Source organism: Geospiza fortis, unplaced genomic scaffold (genome assembly GCF_000277835.1).
Source record: "Geospiza fortis unplaced genomic scaffold, GeoFor_1.0 scaffold173, whole genome shotgun sequence".
NCBI classification, from domain to species: domain Eukaryota; kingdom Metazoa; phylum Chordata; class Aves; order Passeriformes; family Thraupidae; genus Geospiza; species Geospiza fortis.
The window spans coordinates 2,464,079-2,491,046 of record NW_005054334.1 but is presented as its reverse complement, the minus strand read 5'-3'; the positions used below and the strand labels follow the sequence as shown (position 1 = coordinate 2,491,046).

Here is a 26,968-nt window from a genome sequence, read left to right as displayed (position 1 = left end):
GGTAATCTGTTATGTGGCAAATCCTAATTTTTTTCATAATGGGCACAACTGTATAAATAAATTTTTGTTTTTTAGTGCTCAAAAAACTTGATGTAGACTTAAGCGATAAATATCACCATGTTGTATTATTGCTAATTCTGTGAGGAAAAAGTGCAGCTGCACTTGTGGTTCAGTTCTTGCTCATGTAGATAAGGAGAAGAATATCAGAGAGTCACGGGATTGTTTGGGTTGGAAGGGACCTTAAAGATCATTTTGTTCCAATCCCCTGCCACGAGGGACACCTTTCACTAGGCCAGATTGCTCAGAGCCCCATCCAGCCTGGCTTTGAACACTTCCAGGGATGAGGCATCCAGAACTTCTCTGGGCAGGCTGTTCCAGTGCCTCACCACCACAGCACTGCTGTGTATATGGGTGTGGACAATCTTGTTAACTATGGTGGAAACACACAAAACAGTTTTGTGTGGTCAGTGTTGCTGTGGTCAGTGTTTCCTTATGTTGTTTTTTATCCTTTTAGGGCAGAAAGCAAAACTTTATTGGAAAGTTTCAAATTATATTTGTTTCCTCATACGGAAACCATGGAATGTTGTATCAGTCACCTGTCAAAAGGAGATAATTTTATTTTTTTTTCCAAAAAAGTCTCTTCAAGAATTGCCAGAATATAGAAAATTTTATATGCCATATAGCCATTATTGTAATAGTCCAGACTAAGTTTCTACTTCAAGTGCCCTTGCTTTTATTCATTTGAGATTGAAAGATGAGTCCTTTCTTCTCCTCTAACGCAAAAATCCGTGTTTCAGGAGATCCAGACAGGAGGGCACGGTTGGGTGAATTCTAAAATTAGCGATGCCTAATGCGGTTCCTTTTTAAAGACTGATATATTTGCCAATGAGAGAAGAAAGCACAGGTCAGGGAGGGAGCAAGCTAACCAGAAGACAAACTTGAGTGTTCCTCGTGTGCTCTACTGCACCAGGAGCTTTCTGTAGAACAGCGCATATAATGGATAGATAAGAGGCTGTGCCAGACCTTGAATGCAATAGGGAAATGCCACAATCTGGGTTTTCAGACAATCTTGAACATGATATTTATAAGCATAAGTATTTATAAAACAAATAAAAAAAAATACTTTCAACCTGGCCTTTCATCCTGGAATGTAAAGGCTATGTAGCTTTTTCTTCTTTGTGTAAGGGTTGCTGTGTTCTCATGTCCAGAAAAAGTCATTCTTCAGACCTCTACCTCAGACATCACTGTCATAAACAGAGATGTAGGTCTTCTTATTGAACTGTTATGTATTGCTGGAAGAGTTGAGAATCCAGCTTGGACCCTGTAGAGGCAGTACATTTCTCTGTGCCACAATTTTTGCCTGCCATCCCCATAGCTGCTGTAAATGTGCAGCAGAATGATTTGAAACAAAAATAAAAATATGAGATGTAGCAGAAGGCTGCTTGTACACAGTCCTAGTTTGGCTCGATAGGCTGAACTGAAGGTTTCTAGAGAAACTTCTGCTGCAAAGTAAAAATAATACTTTGAAAAATTATTTACTGGGCATATTTACACTGATGATTTGTTCTTTATGAGCTGGAAGATGATTAGTAGTATTGATCAAAGCAATTTGTCAGTTAATGTTAGCAAGAGTAATTGTTCCTGTAAGATGACTTTATCTTGGCCAGGTAAATGCTAAATATTTGCATCTAAAAGGATGAACCAGCACTGTATTTTTTGTCTCTGTATTTAGATGTAATTGTTTTAGTCCTTGTTTGCTCTTGCAGTGAATTGAAACCCAGCATTGACAAAGATAACAGAGAGTGCTAATTGATGTATGTAGAGCTACCTTACACCGTGCCTCAGAGTTCTTGGCAGACACATTTTTGCCTTAAATCAGAATATCGGGGAAGAGATGAAAAGTGACCCGGAGGTAACAAAGGTTAAAACTTTCTAAGCTCTTCCCCCCTCTCTCCTGCAATGTCCGTAGGGAACTCTGCATGCCTGATCAGAACTTATGCAGGCCATTATGCCTCCTGAAAACAAGTCTTCCAGCAAAACAGCTTGAACAGCAGGGATGGGCTGCAATTTTCTGAACTACAGCTGTCTCCTTAAGTGGGATTACTTTGCTGAGTGGTCACGAAGAATGTGTTCTCCCCCTGGAATGTTTTCCTTGTGGGCACACTGTCTCTGTAAGAGGAATTCTCTCCTCTGCTGAGAAGGCATGTACTGTACTCCACTAATGAGAAACAACAGTTGCAGAAAGTGTATTATGCAGGATTGTAAACTTTGAATATTTATTCAAAGTGAATGGGGTTGGGTGGCAGCCAGCCTAGCTTTGTCATGCTAAAGACTGGACTTGAAATCAACAGAAGGCTACCCTCCCCCTCCCTAAATCGGTGTTTGGTGTGTTTAAACAGCATGCACAGGCTACATAGAGCTGATTAACTGTATTGGTGCCATCTACATGGTGGTGTCAAAGTCTTTATATTTCCCTGAACTCGTAAGGTGCAATTAAAATAGAGGCAAGCATACCCTCCCTAGCATTAACTTAGGGAAGCTATGCCTGCCTTTATTTGCCTGTAACCTACTGTGGTTAATTACTGCATGCAGTGTGGTTGCCCAAGATTGTTCCTGTGCTTCTGTAGCCCGTGGTGAAGCCACTGCATTATTATCCTGTTTTCAGTCTTTGGTGCCCAAAAGTAGCCTCTTCAGATTGACATTAATATTTGTTAAATGCACATATGCCATACTTGTGGGACTGTTCTCACAGTCCTACTGTATTTGAACCCAGTGGAGAGAAAAGGTGATTATTAAGTGGCATGTAAGTGTCTTGCTTGTACGTGGCTTTGTGGCCTTTGCATTTTACCATAGGATGTCCCAGCTGCCAGAGCAAACCCCCTCTGTCAGCTGTTACAGCAGAATATGTGCAAGTGCTGCTTCACACATACCAGAGTGGTGCTTGGCAGCTGATGAAGAGGGCTGGACATGGAGAAACTGAGAAACATTTATTCCATGTTCACTGTTCTGAGGATGTGTATTGGCTACCTTTAGGCCACTTGGAAGATGCAGAATTTCTTCAGTTTCTTTCTTTTGTCTTACCTATAGTCTGGCCAGTAGGTCACTTCTGTGCAATAGAAGCATCACTTATGCATTAGATAATTAGATTCCTCATTCTTGGCTCTTAGAGCCCCACATACAGAGAGGGCAGTTTAGTGCTCTACCTTGAGTTTAATTTACAGTAATAAACAGGGTAGCTGGCAAGTCTGGGCAGCACTACAGTCAAACTGAATATGCAACAATAATTGCCAGCAAACTGCATTCCAGTTGTGAAATAAATCTTTCAACAATGTATTGTGTGCGTCAGACTGTGACTGGAGAGGAAAGCAGTGAACTCCAGTAAGCCTAATAACAGTCATTATGAGTCCCAAATAAAGCTGAAATAGAAGAAATGAGTCTGCATGGCAGCATTCTGAATGGAAAGGGTAAGTGCAGCTCTGTGCCTTCAGCGTGGGGCTGCCTGTGAGGGGGTGTTAATTACGAGCTCAGGTACTTGCCTGGTGGTGTATTCTCTGTGGGATAACTGAAATTCGTGATTCTTGCATTCAGCCTGAAGCATCAAGCACTGGTGTGTCTCAATGTACTGAACTTGAAGCAGCTATAACCTGTCCATCAGTTCAGCTTCCTGCCAGCTTTTCCCTTTCCTTTCCTCCTTGTGATTAATTTCTCACCCTTAGTAATTTAAAATCTGGTTTTTATGTAGGTGTTGCTTATAAATTGGAGCAGTTTGGGCTGCTGTGAAGTGTCACTCTAACCTAAACAAATGAGATCTGAACAGTTTCTTAGTGAATACAAGGGAATTATAGGAAGTTTTTTATTGGTAGGTTAGGGGTTTTATAATGCCAGTTCGTGGTCGCTGTAGCTAGCCTGACCACTAAAGTCTATTTTAGACTAGTTTAGTCTAGCGTTCTAGCTGCTCTTAAATCTAATTTGAGGAACGACATTCAGCTGGCTGGGGAAAGTGAAATAGTTGAATTGCAGGAATAATACAAGTATTAGCTGTTCAGATCATAGCTTAGCAAGGATTCCCATCATATGACTGTTACTGACCAAACTTAGTTTGAATCATTAGCAGCTTCTCAGTGTATTTTTTAAATGCTATGTATTAACAAATAATCAAAGTCTTCACTGAGTGCACCTTAGTTGTACCTAAAATAGGGCCATGAGTAACCAGTAGTGCTGTAACTTTCTAGTGCAAAAATCTTGTCTTGCTTATAGAAATTATATGCGTTCCTTTTGTTCTGTGAAAGGGCCTTTTGTCTTGTATTGCACCCTCTGACAAGCTGCTAAAGGTAAGATAGTTTGGAAAGTGGTGGCAAAGTTGTATTCATGAGCTGCTTTTAAAAGGCGAACTCTTTAAAGAAAGGGAAATTAACTTGTAGTCTAAATATGTTTGCTGTTTATTGTTCATTCTTTTTTGTCACCCTTTAGGGTAGTTCCTCTTGCACTGCAAGTAGAAAGGCCACTAGGCAAACCATGTGGGAGGATTGTTTAATATGAAATCACAGAAAATTTGTAACAGTGTCTTACTGGCAGATATGAAACAGAAGAAAACTTCCAGTAATTATCCACTTACATCCCTTTTTAGGCTGGCTCAGTCTTACAGCAAAGTTCTGAAGTGTTGATCTGAATTGCCAAGGATTCAGTGCATGTATATGGCTGTTTTGCATCCTTGGTAGCACAGTATTTCACAAACTTCTCATAATTCATTAAAGCAGGGAAATGAAGTGGTGTGTGAATAAAACTGTCTATTCCAATGTAGTAATGCATCCTTGCTAGGAATGAGGCTGAAGCCAAGAAAGAACAGTGTGGAGATCCCTACTTTAATGATGGTTTAGGTAACTCAAATTGGAGATGTTTCCTTGCCCAGCCAGTGCTCTAGTACTTGTAAGTGTGATGCTTTAACTCTTGCATTAATACTCTTATGAAATAAGTATAGAATTCTTATTAATTCTATTTCTACTTCAGCTGTTAGCTCCATGGTTAGTAAAGCTCAAGCTTATCTAATTGTGCAGTGGCTCACTCCCAGGAGCAATTCTGTGGCTGCTGACTGAGTAAATGTCTGGGGGAATGGGGGATGTAATACAAATAGTTACTGAAAATTTAATTGCAAATAGATAATGTTCTGTGCTTTTAGCAGTTGTAAAACACTTGTAATTGAAAGAAAGGGACCTTACAGCAGAGGTAGCCTTTAGGCCTTTCCAAACCAGGTAAAGTATTTGTTCCCAGGTTTATGGGAAGCACTTCATGCTGCTTTAAGTAGAGTGTGTGTGAAGTGTCTTATAAGTGCCTTAAGGCTATGAAATTGCAGGAGACTAAGGCAAACTTCTGTCCATATGACTGTATTCCAGTGAGGGTTTGGAGTAATTTTGCCTTATTCAAGGGGAATGCATGTCATCTTAAGTTAAATGCAGTGTTTGACTTGTTCCTCTCAAAAGAATCTGTCTGCTGGGAAATACGTATGTCAACAGAGCAGTTGGTATTATTTTTTAAGGTTGGGCTACATACTGAAGTCTTGGTCCCATCCTATTCATGACTATAGAGAGCATTTTGTCTCTATCTGTGACTGTATGGCATCTTTGTGGCAATTATGTAGTTAGTTAAATGGCAAAGAATATCTCTTGGACCCTGAAATAATGGAAAACAAGCAAAGTTTGACCAGCCTCTTCCCCAGACTGCTTTGAACCACAATAAGGGAACATACTGGGTTAACGGGGAAGTGACTGTAGAATGTCATTTTTGGAAACAATACTAGGAAGGAGACATTTAAACTCAAAACAAGGATGGTCTGTCTTCCTTCTGTATTCTTTGGTCCTCTTGCCTATAGACTGGCATCAAAAAGAATATTGTTAACGGTATTCACATCTGGCAGTTGCACAATAGCTATGTAAAGATAAATGTCCTTGTCCTACATAATTATCTACACCCCAAATGCAAACTACCAGGCAAACAAATTGCTTCCTAATTTGTTCCTCAAACAGCAATGATTTGCATTCATTGTGAGTTGATGTAAGAGCTTACTGGGCTTGCTTCCTTCCTTGACCACTTTAAGGGATTTTTAGAAATGCCCAGTGAAATGCAGCATAAGCTAGGAAGATAAGTTTAGGAGTTCATGAGATGGAGCTTGCTGAATCTGATTCCTCTAGTACTGTTCTTGAGGAGAAGACAAATTAATGGTTGGTTTGTGGTATTGCTAGTTCAGACGCCCTGTGGGTTCACAGTCAGCCCCAAGAATAGCTCTAATGCCATGTTATCTTAGCTTGAGCCTCTGTCTGTTACTTCTACTACGTGAGGGGTCTGTTCTGGAGCACAGGAGAGCTAGTTTAAGATGATGATAAGAAGACTGCTGCTGCCATGCAATAGGGGAATTTTCAAGTTTTTTTCAAGTCTGAGGTGCAGACCCTTTTGGAATCTCCTCACTACTGTTTGGTACTACTTAAAATATTAAAACTTATATCAAATATATACATTTATATATATACTAGATTATACTAAATTAATATATATTTAATATATTAAAAATATCTTGAACTTAGTGTTTGGTGAGATTTTAGAATAGCTGTGTTAGGCTATTTCTCCTCTTACTGTGAAAGTTGTTTTCAGCCCTGAAAATAAAAAGGTATAGATGCTCTAGAATGATCTCTTACTGGCTGAAGAATGCACTCTTGTAATATGTGAGATAATTTGGGGTTCTCTTGCTGCAAGGAATTTGATTAACCTCTCTGTAACTATCTTATTTTCTTAGTTCTCTTCAGATCTAGGACTGACTGGGGATATACTCTTTGAAAGATTTCTTGTGGTCCTATCTACTGCTTTGCCAAAAAAAGAATTAGTCTTTATCCTAGAACGTATCTGAAGGTATACTGAATGCATGCATGTAGTCTAGCAGTGAGGAAGTGAGGACTGTGTTTCACTGTAATGTAGGACACTTCAGATGGCTGGTTACTTTGGATTCCTCAGGAAATGATGAAACTGAATTTAGCTGAAGCATAGTGCCTCTGTGTCCTGCCTGATTATAGCCAAAAAAGGCAACTGGTTACATTCTGGGAGTTGCATAGGCAGGAAGCTGTGTAATGGAGGGTAGAGCACAGCTGTTGCTTTGCCAAACCTGATACAACTCTGAACACAATTGAATATTTATTTCTTTTTTTTTTTTTCTTTTTTCCCTCTTTCCTTCCACTCCCTTTTTTTAACCATTTGATCACAGCCTGCAGATGATACTCTGCAGTGTCATGAAATCCTAATCTCTTCTGTTGAATTGTTGGCCCTCTTTATTTGCTATGTACTCTGTCAGGCTTGCTGTTATAGGATGGTCTTGGAGCTCTCCTGACAGCTGAGGTTTTTTATGGCAGCCTCCAGACTGCTGCATCTTGTCTTTACAACATATCTCTTCATCATGTATCCATGAAAATCTAGTTTTCAGGAATAATATGAAAAGGAGGAGTTGCTCTGAGAATCACCATTGTGGTTGAGGTGGAAGTGTCAGTGACCCTGTGGGGAAGGAAAGATGAGGTCAAGTGTGGAATAGCTGCTTGGCATATCCTGCAAGACTTAAGACAAAGATTTTAAACTAAAGGAAGTGATTATTTATAGAGTGATTTTCTCTTTGTTTGCTGAAGAATTTTTGACTGTGAATATACAGCTATCCATACAGTCTCTGGCACAATGTTACATACCCCTTACAGTGATACATTTGTTGAAAGGATTATTATTGCTGATGCTTTTCTGGCTTCATTGACTGTTTGCTAATGCTGGGACTCTACATCTATTGTTGCTCTCATGCATGTTTTGGGAATTGAGCTGCTTCTGTCCTGCTTTCAATACTTTTTTGTCTGCAGTGTGTGCAGTCAGACTTCACTTACTTGATTTGCCTGCTGGTTTGTAAATATGAATTCTGTAGAGAAGTTATCCATATAGCTCCTGATAGCCTTCTAGGACATGAGTACTCATATTTTCATTTCCTGTTCTTTAGGTAGTAAAGAGCTCTAGTTTCTATTCAAGCTATGAGAAACATAAATTGAGGACACTGGTATCTTTGTGAGGAAGAATTTGAGAAGTAATGTTTATGGGATCTTGTAAAGAGGCTGCTGTTACATGGTTAATGAGCCTTGACGCATGCAGTCCTTTTCTGATTGAAAGGACCTTTGAATGGCACTAATAAAATTGCTGCCTTATAAACTGGAAAATCCCTGGCGATAGTGTTCTGGTTTTGATGAAACACTAAATCTAGGGCGCCATTTTTCAAGTATGCAGCCTAAGTCTCAGTTTTGTAGGGATGAAACTCTCTCCTCTATCTGACCGCAGCTTCATAGAAGGTTGTTAATAGAGGATGTTTAACTGTAAAGCTTCCTGATTTATTCTGTTATTATCTTGGAGATATTTTGCTACTGAACATTATCTAAGGGGAAAAAAAGATATAAACTGATGGGTTGGGTATTACTACTTAGCTGGTGATGGAAAGTATCTCATATCAGTCTTAACTGGTGTCTGCAAATTACTGCTCTCTTTTAGAAGTAAATGGCACCTCACATTTTAGGCTAGTTGTTGACATTTCTGGGAAGTTCTAGGTTTTAATTTATAGCTTATCAGAATAAGGAGATACAAAGTAAAATGTGGATTTCACATGTATGATTTTATTTCTGAGCCAGTTCTGAGCAGTGAAGGGTTACTCTTGACCTGAATGTTACTGACATAGTGTCTGATGCTATGAAGATTGGCACAAATTGTTTGGGGCTTGCCACTTTAATGTGCTTCCTCTTTTCTGCCAATAATGGCTTCCAAATGCTTAACGGTCGGTGTTTTGTTGTAGGTTTTGGTTTTTTTTATAAACTGCTTGCTAGTTTGGTTTTTTTCATACTCTTGGCAAGCAAAACCTTGGCCTTATTGGAAGTTTGACAACTTTAGCAGTGCTTACTAACATGAAATTAAAGGAGGGAGAGGTATGCTCTAATGACCAGGGATTCAGAGTACTTAGCATGTGCCTGTCTGCCTCTGAGAAGTTGCAAGGCAATTTGAGGCTTTAAAAATAACTTTTTTCTTTGTTTCCCCCTTTCTTCACAGGTCCCCAGCTGTAAACCACAATGTCGCAAAGAGACGCAGATAAGTACCTTTATGTGGACAAAAACATCATCAATAACCCCCTGACTCAGGCTGACTGGGCAGCTAAGAAGCTGGTATGGGTTCCCTCAGAGAAGAATGGCTTTGAGGCAGCTAGCCTGAAGGAAGAAGTGGGAGATGAAGCCATCGTGGAGCTGGCAGAGAACGGAAAGAAAGTGAAAGTAAATAAGGATGACATCCAGAAGATGAACCCCCCCAAATTCTCTAAAGTAGAAGATATGGCAGAGCTGACGTGCCTGAATGAGGCTTCTGTGCTTCACAACTTGAAGGAGAGATACTACTCAGGACTGATCTATGTAAGTAATCTTGTCTGTTGGGGTAGGAGTTCCTGATGACATAGTGTGTGAATTTAATGTAATTGCTTTGCTCCTAAATGTATATGTTAGCCTTTCATTGCCCCTATACGCAATTCATCATGTGACTTACCTTCCTCGCTCTACTTAAAATTTTTTCACTAAACTATGCCAATCCCCCTCTAGTTAATGTTGAAGCTTTCAAAGAATGCTACGGTAAATCTGGCTTTAATGTTTTAATGTCTTTGTTTGTGGGATGTTTTGAATGCCTTTTAACTTTCTCTTAGCAAGACACAAGAGCAGTTGGGTAGTGGTAAACAGGGAGTCTGATCTGAACCTAACCAAATAATAATAATAAAAACACAGTCCTAATCCACCCAGCATCTGAAATGTATTTCCCATGTCTGGAGCTTCAGGGGGAAAGAAGTGCCAAGCTTTTTGTGTGGATCTCAGAGCATCTTTCTAGAGAGGAAACATATGTGCTTGCATGTACTTACAGATAGGAAATGTTCCTTTTCTTTCCATGCCCAAATGGACAAGAGCAGAGATTCATGCTTCTCATTGCTGTGTAAATAACAGACACCATTTATGGGACCAAGGGTCATACCCAATGAAGCAGGCAGCAACCACTTCACTCAATACCAAAGGCAATAAATAGGGAAAGGTGGGGAAGGAGACTTTGGAACCTTGACCTGGTTCTTCATTTCCCTTCTGATTTTCCCCTTCATGTTGCCTATGTTTAGCAAGCAGATGTTGGTCATGGTAGCTTCTGCTTTATTAATACTCTGCAGTTATAGAATGAGTTGTTAAACTCAGTGGTAATGCAAAATTTGCATGCGGTGATTGGTTAAAACAGGACTAGGGAGAACACAAGGGAGAAACTCATGACTTATTAGTGCTGTGTCTGCTCTTCTGGAGTGGCATGAAGGCATACAGATGACTCTTGAAGAAATTATCAGAGACTATCTGAAAGATGCAAGGCTGATACAAATTTAGTCTGACTTCCACAGTCTGATGTCAAAATTTGAGAGCTAATGTGATTGGAGGATTATGTAGTTTATTATTTTTGTAGTTAACACCTCTTTCCACTATTGGTCAAAATCTCCTCTCAGATGGAAAAATCTTGGTATTCAGATGAAATAGGATATGCAAGATCCATGTGTAACATTTTTAGAGTAGGAAACACTGCTCCATTATATAATAATTGTTGAAAATAATTCAGCGGTGTCTCAAGGTCTGTTGTATGCTGTGCAATGGGCTGTTTCACATATCTTGCAAGATACCATCTGAAGTTTCAGACACGGCCTGTGACTAATAAATTGAGTTCTTCTAATTGGATTGTAAGCAGATTGTAAGATTTTTTTGTAAAAAATCCCCACACCCTTCACCCAAGCAAACCTTGCATAGTGTTTCTCTATTACAGAATCTGAGTCTTGCCAAAACTGTGTTCCTGTGCACTTGTGAAATGGACTGATCTCACCTGTCAGCAGTTCTCAGCAAGTCAGGAGATTTATGGGAAGGCTTAAAATACTTTCATTGGAGTGGCTGTTGGTTGATCATTAATCCGCTTGAAGAAAGGGAGTAGACGCAGTGCATCTCCAGCATAAATGTCTCTGGAAAGATTGCAGGCATAGTTCAGTTCTGTTCTTCCCCTTTCTTTCTTATTTGGTAGCAAGGCTGTGTGTTTTTATAAGTTATTATCTTTTTTCCTTTTTATTTATCTATTTTTCTGTCTTTCCACCCTGTAATACAAAGGGGGAAATCTTATTGCTGTTGCAGGCAAATTTTGAGTGAGGAGTGTCAAACAATTCAAGAGCTAGGAGCTTGACTTCAAACACCATTTTGCTGTTTCCATGTGTGGATTGATTCTGCACTGAGGTGACTTACTAAGAGACTGGCTTTCAGATTAACCCTTTCTATTTGGAATCCTTTATCAAAAGATCATTTTCAGCTTTTGTGAATCATTTTCCGTACGTGAACTGCTTTGTTTGTATTCAGTGTGAAACTCAAAACTCAATCTTACATGTTCCAGTTATTTTATTGAAGTTAACTGTTACTGGAAAATAAATTTTCTGATGCTGTCAGCTTTGTGCCATGCTGCAGATGGTCCTTTCAACTCCTCGGAGTTAGTTTAGCAGTTAGAAAAATAAAACTAGCTCCAGTTTGGCATGTGTGTCACTTGAAATAGTTAGCGAAAGGTAATGCCAGAATTCTATTTTGAGATAGTAATGTCTGAGACAAAGTACAGATTTCCAAGCCAGCTATGCTTATAATAGATGAGCCTTTGAATTGGAACCTTGGGTTCAATTCAGGGATTTATGCATATGAGTCTTTATTTGTACTTCAGTAAGATGAAGATAACTCTTGTCTTCTCTGTGGTAGGACTGGCAGCTTCTGCTTATTCATACAATTCAACTTGCTTCCTATATGAAACTGTCAGTGGGCTCAACCAGCAGTCATGACATGGTGGTCTTACTCAGTTTCTTATCCCAGCCATAATTAGTTGCCCGTCTTTATTAGACAAAAATATCCCTTCACACAGCTGAGGTCGTTTTACTGCTTGGGAACTTCCCTTAGGTGTTTCTCCTGGCAAGCAGAATGCTGGAAGAAGGTGGTAGCTTCTTCTTGCATACTTGCCTCATGGCTTCATCACTCTAAGTGAAATTAATGTGTTCTCTTTTCTGAACTGCTGCTCTCATCCATAGGGTGGCTTTAGACATGAACTCTACTTACGGGAAAAGTAACCATTCTCATCTATCAGCAGTCGTAGCCATGAAGAGTCAGCTAAGAAAGCTCTACCTTCCTTGTGGACTTGTGTGCACTGTGAACATGCTGCTCTTGCATTGACCCATTTCTGTCTTTTTGTCCTACTCTGCGTTCCACTGGTGTAGTCAAAGGTCAGGAAAGCATCACCCAGACTTCCAGATTTTATTCTGTGCTGTGCAAGTGCTGTCAGACTTGATGGAGAACTAAAACTGAGGCAAAAGGAACTGACATTGCTGGCTTGGTTTCTGTAAACTCCTTAAACTGCTCTCTTCAAGCACCACCTGAAACCTAACCTGACTAGAAGCTTAGCTTCCTGGAACTTTAGAAGTACTATGCCAAAAGGTTTTTAGCCAACTTTCATAGTTTTCCACTTTGGAAAGACATTTAGTATTTTCTGTAAGCCATTCAAATAGTCCTCAAATATTTTTTAAAAATTAATGGGAAGAAAAAAGGAGGGGGAAAAAAGAGTAGGTCTGGAAACATATCTTGATTGTTTATACTGGGATGTGGAAAAGAAACCTTAAATATCTATGAAAAACTCACTTCCTGGAGGACTTCTGTCTGAATCTATATCTGAATCTGCTGCATATAACAGTGGACTTCTTACTTAGTGTTAAGCCAGCATGTAGAAAGTTTGGACATAAACTGCATCTGCTACCACAAACTGTGTAGTAGATGCTATTTTCACCCTTCTGATCACTGCAGTCTAATCCTTACCTTTAGCTAAGGAGCTAAATCTGATTAAGTACTCTCTGTGCTCCTTGTGGAGAACTCTTTACCACTCCAAAGCACTCTTTTTTCATTGAGCAAACAATAGAAGAGATCTTGGCAATAGAAATAAAAAGTGCCAAATGTACTCTCTTCTGGTAGCACTGCAAGTTGCTGTGGGAAGCTGCTTATCTCCAGATATTCCAAACAGCTGCTTCTAAAGTTGACAGGGAGCTAGGATAGCACTAAGCCCCAGGAGCAGGGCTTGGAATGCTATTCTTAGAATGTCTAGGAAATATCTAAGAAGCCTCTGCTCTTCTTATTCCCTTTGCAAGTAAAAAATCTGTTGGTGGTTTGTTTTTTTTTTTTTTTAGGTACTCAGATCTCAAAGTTTGGGTCTGTGGGGTTTTTTTTTAAGAAGCTTAATATTTTCACTGGAAGTGTTTTGACAGTTGTATTCCCTCAGAACTGTGCAATTTAAGCCAGTGGAAACCAATTGAGAAATGGAAGTTTGCTGTCATAGATAATTAATTAACCATTTTATATGAATTAGAAGCAAACTTTGGCATATATTGATGACTTCTTTTAGAACTTTTTTGACTGGCTTGGAACAATACTGAGCATTCTAGACATACATACTGAACACACTATACATTGCTGACCTTACAATTTGAATCTAGTTCTAGTCACACTTGCTACATTACAAATCATGAAAGTGTTCAGGCTTGGGGGGTCTTCAGGAGGCCATCTAATCCAGCTTTCCATTCAGAACAGGATGGCACTGCCTTCGACATGGTCTAGCTGTCTTGAAAACCTCTCAGGAGTAGACTGGTCTTATTTTTCTTTTAGTAACTATTTTGGCTTGAGGTTCTATTTTGTTTAGTGATCATTTACTAGATAAATGGATATTAAACACGAGACAGAACATAAAATGTATGCATTTTGAAGCTAAGCACCTACATTCTATCATGAAATGGCACTTACTTTGAAAGGAAGAAAAGCCAGTCCTAGTGGACTGTTAATTAGCTAGGGAGCAGATCAGTGATATCAGTATTACTGATGGGTCAGTGGGTGTTCAGTGCACACTTGGAAGAGTTGAGTACTGGTCAAGGTGAGAGGACTTCGCCTGTTGCTCAGATTCTAATATTGTTTAGTGGGAAGCATTCCACATGGCATTACTGGAAGAAGTAATTAAAAAAGCACTGTTTGGTTTGTTTGTTTTTTCAAGTAATGTACTGTTAAAATATGCAAGTATACAACATTTTTAATTTCTGTCTGTTTGCTGGGGTGTTTTCTTTCCAGACCTACTCAGGCCTGTTCTGCGTGGTAATCAATCCTTACAAGAACCTGCCCATATACTCAGAAGAAATAGTGGAGATGTACAAAGGCAAAAAGAGACATGAAATGCCCCCTCATATCTATGCCATCACAGACACAGCCTACAGGAGTATGATGCAAGGTGAGTGCTGACTGAGATAATGACTCTTGTTGAAATCACAAATCAAGTTTGCAGTCAAAACACTGTAGGAGAACAACAGCTCACTGCTATCAAAAGGCATTATTGTCCTTGCTTACAGACACTACTTGGTACCAGCTTTTGTGTTCAGGTGAATAGCTCTCTCCTGCTGTAGTGGATTGAAGAACTATACAAAAAGTCTGGTGAGAGCTAAATTTGACATAAAGAACAGGCTGGTGTGAATGCTTGGGGTTCAGAGAAGCAGGCAAGGAGAACTGAGGTAGCAAATTTTCCATCTCAGTGATGAGCCTATGAATTGACATAGCTGTAGGTGGGCAGGGATGTGTACTGTTTGATAGAGGCTTTTAACAAAAGCCAGCTTAAAATCCAATTGCACAGTCTGGTTGGGGGGATCAAGCTTAGCATAACCTATATTTTGAAGTGTGATGGTCAGTGATAGCTTAACTGTCAAGACTTGTTTGGTTATATTCTGACTTTGTTAATAAAACTCACTATCAGGAAATATTAAGTACATCTGTTGCCTTTTCATGGAATAAATGAAAGCAAGTGGATAGACATATTTCACTCCACATTATACAACTGAGAATCAGAGAACTGTGGCTATTGTCTGCTACCTGTTTATCACTTGAGGACTTCTAAATATGGAACTTTGAATGCATTGTGCAGATCCCTGGTTCTGAGAGGAGGTTTTTCACAAAGTCAGTTGTGGTGTCTGTGATGCTTGGAGAGGTTCAGGTGTGGAGGTATTTTGTGCTTTTCTTCCTGTTTGTTACCTGGGTTTTATGAGGAGGCATACTTTGTAAGGTTTAAAGGGTGTAATGGACAGTTTGATTTCGTGTGCCTGTGTGACTGTTACTGCTCCTTTATTTTTTGATGTCTACAAACGATTAAGGTGTTTGTTCCCCCTAGGTTTTGTCACTAGCATCACAATTTTGAGCCAAGTCCAGATATAATAAAATCATACTTTAAAATTCTCATTAGTCTCAGTTTGAGTTCTGCTTTTCACCTGCCCTTGTTACCACTTGCACCTCCAAGCATAGGAGGACTATAATGATATAGGTTCCCAGAGTGGAAAAGAGAGAAAATCTCCACCCACCAACCTGTGTTACAAACAGGTTCGCCTTCCAACAAACTTGGCATGGGGAAAGCTGATAAATATTGCTGAAGTGTGGTGCCACGCAGGGCAGAGCACAGGGCTGAGCTAATGTGATGGATCAGGTAATCTGTATTTATAAAAGCCTGGGATGGAGCGGGGTCAATACACAGACATGCTGAAGTGGACTGGTGGCAGGGTGTTGGTGGCAATTTGCTGAAGATGTGGCAGGTCTTGAAGAAATGCAGCCATACTGCTGGTGTGTTACTCTGAAATGAATGCTGCATCCAGAAGATAAAAACTTGTGAAGCTGGACTTCTAAAGGATCTCACTTCCCTTAGAGAAAGACTGGATCTGCCATGATGTGGTCAAGAATAGATGCTCCACCTATATTTTACATGACAGAATGTTGTCCATAAACCTCATTACACTTTTCCTTCTTTTATTGCTTCCTTCCCTCCATTGCCTGCTCCTTGTTAGCTCAAGCACTAATTTGTATTTTTGTTAAACAAGCTACTAACTTAGCTGTACCAAAGTAACTGTTTCCTAGAAAGAAATCTTGTCTACATAGAATCAGAAACAGTTTCTTTGGCAGTGTTGTGAGGAGACTGAAGAAGTCCTTTTCCCTTACAGACAACAGTTAAACCACTTGAAAGTGCATGTGCCTGCATCTTGTCCTTTGTCCCTGCCAGGTATATCAGTATGTGACAGAAGATACCCAAACAGCTGCAATTCTGCATCAGGGGACAGGTGACCTTCCTTGGTCTGATGGTGGTTCAGAGGTAGTGATTAATCTATGTGGGGATTTTCTTTCCTGATGAAAAGAGGTGATGTGTCTGTCAGATCACTGCTTGGATGATGTCCAAGACTTGGAAACCCCAGACTTGACTTGCCTTGTTGTACAGAGCTGAAGAATGGCAGCCCTGCCTGTGTTTTCCAAGCATGGGAAAGTTGCTATGAGGTCTGCTGGAGTGTTTACCTTTCGCAGAACAATTCTAGCTATGCTGTGTTCTCAGCAGTACTGACAGTCTAGAAGCTTACCCCGGCTCTTCTTTGCCTACTTTTAGATATCTTGTTGCTGACTTTTTGTAATGCTTGTTCATATGAATATCATTCCCAGTTAGCTTTTGAACTTACCTGCCTTGATCTGTTTAACTGGGTTTGGAAAGATTTTCCTGTGTGGTTTCACAGTTACCTGTGTGTCCTACAAGACCTCTAGAGATTGTTTTAGGATTATTTATTGCCTTATTTCCTTGTTTCAAGGGGTAGCAGTAGCATTCCAATGTCTGCTAGGGTGGAGTTGTGGTGCAGCAGCCAGTGGTATGGCAGGAATCTGTACAGAGAATAGAAGATGAAAGGGTCGGGTGCTCCACATGAGCCAGAGGCATTTAGGATTAGGCTGCCTTCCCTAGGTTACTTTCAGAGCCCTGAAGACTGGGAATCCTTTATGGCCGGGAGAAGGATAGCAAGCTGACTTGACTCTGACTTCTGTCAGCAGAGAGTATAGTTATCTCTTAAACTGACAGTGTGGAAATGCTCTGCGTGTGAATTGATTTGGACTCAGATTTTTTTTTTTGGGGTTGGTTTTCAGTCAGTTTATGGTATTTGAATAAGCAGGGCCTTCAAAGGGATAGTTTGTCAGGAAGGGAGAGGAAGATGAGAGTTTTGTTTCAACCTCTGCTAATCCACAAATTGTTTAACCCTTTTCAGGCATCTGTGCTGGTGTACTGTGGGTGAGCTTGGTCTTCTTTTTGTATCTTCTGTCAATTAAGTAACCAGAAGTGTCAGGACACTTAGATATTCCAAGAGATTATATTCTTTTTTGTTAATTTTCCCCAGAAGTACTTTCTTGAAGAAATAAAATGGTGAAGGGCATGTTCAGAGTGGGTTGTTTGTTGTTGTTGGGGTTTCTTCCCCTTTTTTCTCAGATGCAAGACTGTGACTCTCAGAAATGAGATGAAAACATTATTTTGCTACATGTTACCTGGAGAGACTTCCTTTGCTTCAAAAACAGAACTCTCCAAGAAGTGTAACATTTTTGCTTTTAGAGAAAACAACAATTTGTCTTAATGTTTCTGTTCCCTGGGTAACCTGGATGCCAGAAGCCTCAGATCTACTTTCAGAAGAATTATTCTTCTGGTGCTAATGATTGAAGCACAGTGCCTGCAAGTGGAGTGGTGTCTTGAGCTAACAAATCATTATTCTAATGCAGCTGATGTATACTGAAGAGGTACGTTCTTTACCTCAATTCACAGTCTCCAGGGCCTCAATTTAGAAAAACATATTTTAAAGCTGTTAAACAGCACCTGTTTGTCTATTTGGAACACACACAGAGAATTTTCTGTGTCAGATAGTGATGGAAGATATAAATTTCATTGGTATCTGGAACACGTTATCTGTTTTAATGCCCTGAAAAGTATCTGAAACTTCTGTAATAGGTTAGGTCAGTATGGTGATTCTGGTCTACAAAGTTTAGACCTGTTCAACTAAGATAGGTAGGAGAGGGAATAGACAGCACATAGCTAATGGATATATTCCATCTCTTTTCTTAGCTGGTTTTCTCCACATTATTGGAGAGCTCGTAATGTTTCACCTAACAAAACTCTGAAAATCACTGAGCAATGATTAAACCCACCTTGACCTTGATGGATTAGTCTGTAAGGGGACCTGTACACCCAGAACTGTGCTGGTGTTCATTTGGGAGTTAGGTAGTCTCTGGGTTTGGTGTTTTAAATAAAAAAATCTGAAGCAGAGTCCCTTGGTGATTTTTTTAGTGACACCTTGTTACATTAAGTGAGGAACCACAGTGTTAGGTGTTGTAAGACAAATCACTGCTTTGTAGATCCTCACACTCACCTTGGGACCACGTGTGATTTTCACAAAAGACAGTCCTCTAGATCTGCTCCTGTAGAATATAGACCTTCCAGTTTTGTTTGTAATTCTTAAATTTTTGCATATTTCTCTAAGTTTCCTAGCTAGCAGAACACTTCTGTTTTAACTTTCCTGCTTCCAGGTAATTTCTCAGCTTGCTTCTTAGCATTGGGCTGCTATGCTGCACTATATAATGCCCTACCCCAGAGTGCATCTTTCTTTTCTATATAATACTATGTCAGAACTTCTCAGTTGAGACCTGCTCAGGTTATGTAGAGGCACACATGTCCCTTTCAAGTTGCATGTAAAGGTCCAGTTCTATTTCCACTAAAACCCAAAAGAATATAGCTTGTGGTTTCAGAAGTGTGTTTTCCAGATTTGTCCAAATTTCTCATGCAAAGGGCAAGATGAAGTTTGGATGCTAGTTATGGAGGATATTTGGTTTGGTGCAAATGGCAAGAAAGTATGTACATTGTTTTAAATTTCCTTAAGAAATGTTTTACATACTTTGAATTACTTGAAATTTCTAAATGCAACTCTAAAAATCTGTGTCTTGAGATGTGGTTTTCATGAGAACAGGGAGCTAAAAAAGAGTCCGGTTGCCCACTTGTTTTTTAGTAGTTACCACACCCTTTTTGCTTCATTCCTGTAAACCAGAGCAGGATTTCTCTGGCAGTCACTTATGTAATGGTTCAACCCCTGCTGTCAGTCCTTCCAGTTCACTGTTTTAGTATCATGAGCTGCCTGAGCTTTTTGCAGGCTATATACTAGTTTTTCTTTTCTGTCAGAACTTCATAAACATCTGCATAACCTAAAATAACAGCTTACAACTTGTTTTCTGCTATCTCCAGGTTCAGTTAAAGAGCTCTGGAGAAGGGGAGATGTGGGCTTTAGTCCAAAAATGTCTTGGGGGAATAAATATTTCCATTTGAGCCCGTAGGATATATTTCATTTTGAAAAATGAAATTTACTTTTCTCCTTGTGACTGTTTTCAAACTTCAGCTAGTGCAGAGCTGAATCTTGGCACTGCAGTATTCCTGCCAATTTTTTTTTTCCTCTTTTTTTTTTTTTAACATCTTGAAGCTGTATTGTTGAGGGCTGTCTTGGATATGCTATGTTTCTCCTTCATTTGATTTCTCTTTTCTCTTTCTTTTTGTACTTGATAGCTGTTAGCATTTTGAGACTTCCCTATAATACATTCTTTAAATGACAGTGCAAAAACAGGTTCTGGGGCTCTGTTCTGGTGTTCCCCTGGAGTGTTTTTGATCCCATTCAAGCCAGCATGTAGGTTAAAGCACCACAGTGAGCGTACTTGATTAGGTCTGATGCCAGTGGGGCTGTTCCTACTGTGTAGCACAGTGTGTCAGGTCCCTGGGGCTCCTCCTGCGTTACAGAGCCCTAAGGAAAGGACATGGGATGTAAAATTATGTTGATGTTGGAAGAGAATTTTGAGGAGGCAGTAAAAAGCAGAAAGGACTGCATGGTTGAAGCACTTAGATGCATTTAAGAGCAATTCTTGCTTTAGGTCAGCCGTGTAGCTTAGCTGGCCTGGCCGGGCTGGGCTGCAGGCGTTGCGCGGGTTCTGGGCTGGGAGCGTCGCAGTAACGGGAGCGGGGCTGGGCTGCCCTGGCCTGCCAGACGCTGTGGTTCAGAGGTGGGTGGTACCATGAGCTATGGTTAAGCTTTTAGCCTTAATGAGTCAGCTATAGGCAGGGGACTGCAAGCCAAGCCTTTGCCTTTCAGCTCCACTTCCTCTTAGCTGCAGAGGTGATGTCACCATTGTGTGAATGCTATATTACTTCTCCTTTTATGGAGATGAACAGGCTTGAAACGAGAGTCACTCATGCAGAGGAAGTGGGTGATAAAGGCCTGGTAGGATGTTCTGTAACTGAGATGAGGAGCTTAAATTGCACATTCTCCTCTAGCCTTCTAACGTTTTTCTTCTCCCATCCCAAAACATTTAGAAACAAAATTCGAGACTTTGGAGCTGTATTAATTTATCAATTATGCCAATGTATTTGACCACAGCAGTTCAGCATTTGTTCATGCTTGTTGTTTTGCAGTAGTATATTTGGTTGAGTACTTTCTATGTAAAAAGATGTCTCTCTTGTGAAAACAAATTTTGGTTTAATTAAGTTTTTAATGTATGCTAAAGTAGTGAGCAATCTAAAATGCAGTCTTTTATTCTTGGACAAAAGAAAGTCAAGAATAAGTTATGTATTATGGGGTTTTTTGCATAGTGAAATTAATCTACTGATCTTATTATACTATACTGCTGTATAGTTTAAATTTGAAGGATATTTTACTTCCTGAATTTCTGGATATTTGAGGCTGCTGTGTCTTGTGATCACTTGAATGCTATGGTGATGAGAGCTGAAGAAGAGCCTAGATACAAAGCTGCCTTCCTTGTCAGCTGGTTTGAAATACAGAACTGTTGCTATAATTAACTAATGAGTTGTTATTCTGGATTGTTTTTAATAAGTGACTCTGTTTAGAACTGAAAAGCAGGTGCAGATTTCTTTTAATCAGGCATTTCTTGATTGTGTTATTATAAGCAACTGAGTTTATGGTACCCAGCACATTCTCTTTTGCTGAGTAGGTTGCTTGCACAACTGACAATGAAGTAAAGGCAAGTGCTGACTGAAGTAGTGCAGTACGCCCATGTTGAATGATCCTTTGAAGAAAAAAAAAGGAGGGGGGAGGTGGCCTCTTGCCTGGACAACTGAATTCTGATTCATGATGGCACAAGTCAGTGTCATATGGAGAACAAATATTGGCACGTGAAACTGTTCTTAATTTGAAGAGTATCTAAGAGTTATGCTTTGTATGCGTTAGCTCTTTGCCCCTTTGGTCGGCTCCAGTTTCCTGTTGCTCAACACATTATTTGAGTTGTCTGTCTATACACAATTAGAAGAATTCCAGCTATCCCAATGACTGCCGCTTTGCAGTCCTGGGAAAGAATTTCCCCCCGGATTGCAAACAGGAATGTTGCCTTTTATGGCAGTGTCTGCATGCTCCCAGAGACTTGCCTGCACTTGCAGGTAGGATCCTGCTGACTTAAAGCAGAGGTGACTAAGGCAGCTGCAGTGGGCCACCAGGAAAGTATGCTGGGGGAGGAAAGCTTCATGCCAGGAGGATTTCAAACACCGTCTGTGACTTTTCCTGCCTGACCACCTTTCAACACCGTGCTCTGTGTTAGGGTGGGGAAAAATCCTGTAGTTGCCTTTGGGACTCCTTAGGGTCAATCCAGGGTGCTGTGGCTATCTTGCCTTACTGGAACAAGGCTAGAAAGAACTTCTCAATCAAGTATGAGAAAACTTGGCGTGATTGAGAAGTGTTCAGTGCCAAAGAACTGCTTGGTATTACTATCTGATGTTGATCATCTCTTTTTCTGTTGAACAGTCAGTTTGTGTCTGCTTACTGATATTCTTTTGCTGGATCATCTCTAGGATGGAAATGGGAAGGTAGGTGGTATTCAAGTGCCTGGGGCTCCACTGCCTGTTTGAGAAGCCCCAGCTCATAATTCCAAGGTCAGAGCTGGTTACCAACAATAAGGACCACCTTATTTAGAATTGCCTTTTAAAAAGTTTTTTTTTCTTTCTCTCAAATCTACTTCTTAGAAGAGCCTCTGTAGTACCTGAATGTGAGCATAACCTTTTCTGGTCAAGTGAACTGCTTGTTTTTATTCAAGCTTTTGCAAGTCAGGTGTTATTCAGAGGGACAGTCTTGTCCTTTCACATAGCTGCTTTGTGGTGCAGAATTGTACTCGGGTGTTGTACTACTGAAGAATACATTTCCTTAGGCAATCCATAAATGAGTCATTAGTTATTCCCCTGATCCACCCTCAAAGTGCCCAGTCATGCAGAGGGCTGGCATGTGCCTGCTGAGCCCTTGACCCACTGGGAACCTTAAATGTGTGAGGCCTTTGGAGCTGGCTAACATCTATTCTTGGCCTGGCCTTCAGCAAAAGGAGTGTATATCTCAAAGGCAATGAATAAATTCAGCACTTGAAAAAATGAATATGCAATTTAAGTAAAGCTGCAGTATCTAGTTTTGAAGGCTTAAGAATTTGCCAGGCCGAAACTGTTTGCGTGCTGATTTTTTTCTACTTGCTTTCTTCCAGGCTTGGGGCTGATCAGCTCTTTCTGAGAACAGTATTAGCAGGGTAACGGCAGGTAATCTAAGTTTTAACAGGAAAAAAGCAGATTATTTTCTCTCATTTTTTGTGCTCATCTACATACAATCAGTTTCCAGTAAGGATGCTTAAGAGCAGGAGTTGCATATACTTAGCATGTGAACCTAATGTTTCCATTATTGGCTTCAGAATATTTTAAAATGGAATCTCAAGCCTGTTAGGTTTGCCAGCTTTCCTTATTCCACAGAAATATGTGCAAAGGCTAGATGTACTCCTCTCTTTTTAAACTGTGTGTATGTGAGATTTTTCTTGATTAATGTGGCATTCATGATGTTAGTACTGAAATGCTAAATGTGCTTGCAGCAGCAGTGTTTAAGGGTATAGAAAGAGGTTTCAGGTACTTGAAATCTATCAGACTAGAAAGCCTTCCCTAATTACAGCTCAGTCTCTTTATCTTGCACAAAACAGCTTGAATGCTGACTTAATTATATCATCTAAGTACTGTCTGGTGGGAAGAATACTGAGTGATCTTGGTTTCTCTAAGCTATGGGGAAAAATAATAAAAAGAACCAGTAGCTAAAATGTGGAGACAGTCGCACAAACATAATGGATGTCACTAATTATGAAAAAAATTATTAGATCCAGTGAATTTCATACTCTCATGGATGTTTGAGGCTTGCTTTCTCTCTCTTTAGAGAGTAGATGTTAGTCCAATGCAATGAGTGGAAAAGGGAAAGTGGCAATGCCTGAATGACATCTAACTGCTGCAGTGTTACTGAGCTTCTCAGACTGAATAATCTGGGAGTCCTCTGGTCTTGATTTAAAAATAAGCAAACACCTAACATCAAACCAAAAAACCTCCCAGCCTAATGGGGATTTTGAGTTTGGTGGCACAGTGTGTTCTGAGTGCCCCAGTGGCTCTTGTGGGCTGTCAGTCAATGACTTGCTGTGCCCACCTGTTCCATGTTTCACTGCCCCTATGATGAGAAGAAGCTACTACTTGAGGCTGTTCTGCTGTAGGCACAGGCACTCTCCAGCCTTCCTAGTGCTCCCAGCTCATTCCTGGTGGTGTGAAGGAATGGGATGGAATCTGGGTGGAGGTGGGTGGGCGCAGGGTGGAGGGCAGGGGTGAAAGTGAAACAGGGCAGAATCGGTGGAGTGTGTGCAGGAGCTGTGAGATGAAGGCATGGTGTCAGGACTGTGCATAACAAAGTGAATGCTGGCAGGAGGTTAAAGATGTGGGAGAAGATAGTAGTGAATGGGCTGGGTGAATTAAGTTCTGTAACTGGAAAGATATCCACAGCTGGGAATTGAACACAGGCATTAGTAAGTCTGCTGGTATGTCAACATGGAAAAGAAAAGGTTTCTGTTGTTACCAACTGCTGTGTTAATACAATAGGGGATGATGCCACAAACAATCAGCTGTGTAGGATGTAGGCTGCTGCTCAGTCTTCTAGCTTTTGGGTCCAGTCTGTACAAAATAAGTAGCAAATATTTTGTCACTGAGCCTCCAGTGCTTGTTTTGGTCTGAAAGCCTCTGTTTGAGGCGAATCTTTGGCACTTTGGGATTTGTAACAGTTGCTGTCCCACTTTCCCCCTACCCCCTTCCATTTTCACTGCTCTGCTGACAACTTTTGTAAGTCAGTATGGGCCCACTGCAATAGGGGCTGAAGAACAAGTAGATGCACATCACACTGTAGCTGTGTGGTAAAGAAACATTCAGTAGGAGACTTCTTTAGTGTTTGTAGAAAAATTGTAATGAAAATAATATTCTTTCTGGATGAAGAAAACTAAATTGCTGTGGTGCCGTGATGCTTTGGCATATGGTAGGAGGTGGGTGTCTTGCCAGAGAGGGGGTTACTTGGCTGTGATTCGGGGATATTTGTCAGTGTTTACTATTTCCTGGTGTTTTTGGTGTTGGTTTCATTCTGTCAGAGAAATTTTGTTTTTAGAGTTCTAGTCTGACTACTCTTTTAAAATTTCTTCTAGATCGAGAGGATCAGTCCATCCTTTGCACGTGAGTATTTCCAATTGTCAGTTTGTCTGCATGTCAAAGTTTGTGTTTTTACATTTTTGTAAAAAGGAAGGACTCTCTTAATTTTAAGTGCTGGAAGTGGAATTACAGAATTAGGTAATAATGGAGAGTCAAGGAAAGTCCCACTACAGTTCCTCAATATATAATTCCTTCTGCAAAATAATTTTTGTGATAAAGGGAGGAAGGGTGGCTTTGAAACAGCCCCTTGTGCTCAAACTACTGAAGAAATACAGCTTTGTCAATGGAAAAGGCTTGGAGTGATCCTTCAGATTTGATGCAGCTGTTGTGTTTAAGTACGTGCATACTGATGAGGCTGATATAGTAGCAGATACTCTTGATGCAGCAGTTTGTCTTCTAGACACAGTAAAATTGATTGGCCCTCAGCCATGCTTAAGGAGTTGGTATGTTTCTTCTTGCAGTCAGGAGGCTTCCGTTTGAAAGATTTACTTCATTACCTTTCACCCCAGCCTCTACAGCAGCCTCCAAGCTATTCCTCAGCCACTTTGGCAGTCTCTGTATCCAAGTGACTAGAAAGCACAGTTCTTTATTGCCTTCCATGTTGCAGTCCAGCTGCAGCCCAGCTTTTTTTCCCTTCATTTTAAGGGAGGTGCTGCAATGGCCAGAATGCAGTTAAGGATATCAGTAGCCCTTTTGGGATTAGAAATATGATAATGTCTCCTTACATCTTGTTTGTTGATAACTTGTAGATTTTCTTTACAGAGGTGAATCAGGAGCTGGTAAAACAGAGAACACCAAGAAGGTTATTCAGTATCTGGCTCATGTTGCTTCCTCGCACAAGTCCAAAAAAGACCAGGTAAGACCTAGGTTTAATGATTCTTTGTTTCTCTGCTGACTTTGGACATTAAATATGTATTGGCTGATGTTGGTAAAAGACACATTGCTCAGTAGAAGCTTAGATGTTAACATCTATCAGGGGATTGAGGAGGTCAGTGAACTATGAAACAACAAATCTGTCAAAAATTGCAAGTCAGGGAACACTGTTCAAAGCCATAACTCCTTTGAATTCGGTGCATCTACAGTGGGCATAAACTCATCCACAGCCCCTTGGATTTGTGGGCAAGTGCATGGGCAAGAGCTGCTGTAGTGATCTTTTCACATGGTTGTATTGCTTATAACCAGTCTAGGCAGTTTAAAACTGATCCTTCTGTGGAGGAGTTGTCTCCTTTCTTCTGTACCATTATAGATTAGGTCTGGCCATTACATGTACTGTCTCAAAACTGGAGAATACAATGATAGACTAGTGGACATCAGTTGAAAACTTATAAACTGTAGGAAAACATTAAAAGGGGGGAAACAGCCAAGTGTTAGCAGCACATGAGAGGAGGGTGGTGATGATGGTGGGAGGACTTTAAAGATGTCTTTAAATATAAATATAAAATACTTATATTTTTTTCCCCTCCCTCTCCCCCGATGGACTATTGCCGAATTCTTCAGTTGTATCCTCGTAGGTGAGCTGCACGTTTACTGCACGTTCTGCACCAGGAATGCATTTTCTGTCCCATTGTGTGATTTTTTTGAGCAGCTTTTCACTCCACACCAATATCACTTTCTGCAGCTAAAACAAATCCATAGACAATTCACAATTTTTATTTTTTTTTGTGTGGTGCACAGTAATCTTTTTGTAAGGATGTTCAGTTGGAGACTGTAGTGATATCAAGAATACTTGTGTTCTGTGCTCAATACTAGTTTGCCTTTAAAGTTTTTCTTGCAGGATTTTCCCACATACCATCTTAGAAATATTCCATCAGGACAATAGGACTGGGCAAGGCTTTCCTAGACTCTTAAGCATATAGTGTGTGTGATGTTCCTAGTAATATTGATGTAGTTAAGTGTTTAGCCAGGGTGTTTTAGGACTGTGGACTTGTTAGCCAGATCTGAACACATTGGAAATGTTTATTAATGAAAGCCAAGTGCTAGGTGTCCACTGCATCTCTACTTAAGAGTTTTCCTGTAGCAGCTTAATGTGTAGGCATGTCTAATGCATGTAGAGTATATAAATAAGAAGGCATTTCTGCATGCAGGCACACTGTGTGTGTGCATGCACATAGTAGTAACGAACTTCTGGAATTCTACCAAAAAAACCCAACATTCTATGTGCCAAAATTTCAGACATATGAAGGCTTTTTCCATGGTCTGTCAGTAGCTGTATTTAGAAACATTCTTCTTTTTAGTTTTTTTAAGTGTGGAAAATAGAATCATGGGGTTGAGTTAAGTATTCTTCCACTGCTTGTCCATGAGTAAAAAATTTGAACTACTGAAGCAGGACAGGCAATCTGCTCAGGAGAATAAAACAGTCCTAAGTTGGACTGGTTGGTGATTTGCCCAAGCTTGATATTTAATTTTTTCCCCTAAGTTTTGATTTTTTTCAAAAAGTCCTGCTCCCCATGTTTTGTTACTAAACTGACCTTACCAG

At 40.2% G+C, this 26,968-nt stretch overlaps 1 protein-coding gene across 1 annotated transcript in view; it reads left to right on the top strand.

Moving 5' to 3' along the window:
* The first annotated feature begins 9,084 nt into the window (after nt 1-9,084).
* MYH9 (myosin heavy chain 9) overlaps nt 9,085-26,968 on the top strand; it is a 53,937-nt gene continuing 36,053 nt past the window's right edge. Inside the window, exons 1-4 of the mRNA XM_005421810.3 lie at nt 9,085-9,452; nt 14,226-14,382; nt 24,489-24,516; nt 25,255-25,348. Coding sequence (XP_005421867.1) covers nt 9,120-9,452; nt 14,226-14,382; nt 24,489-24,516; nt 25,255-25,348 — 612 coding nt within the window. The 5' untranslated portion in view covers nt 9,085-9,119. The remainder of the gene's footprint in view (nt 9,453-14,225; nt 14,383-24,488; nt 24,517-25,254; nt 25,349-26,968) is intronic.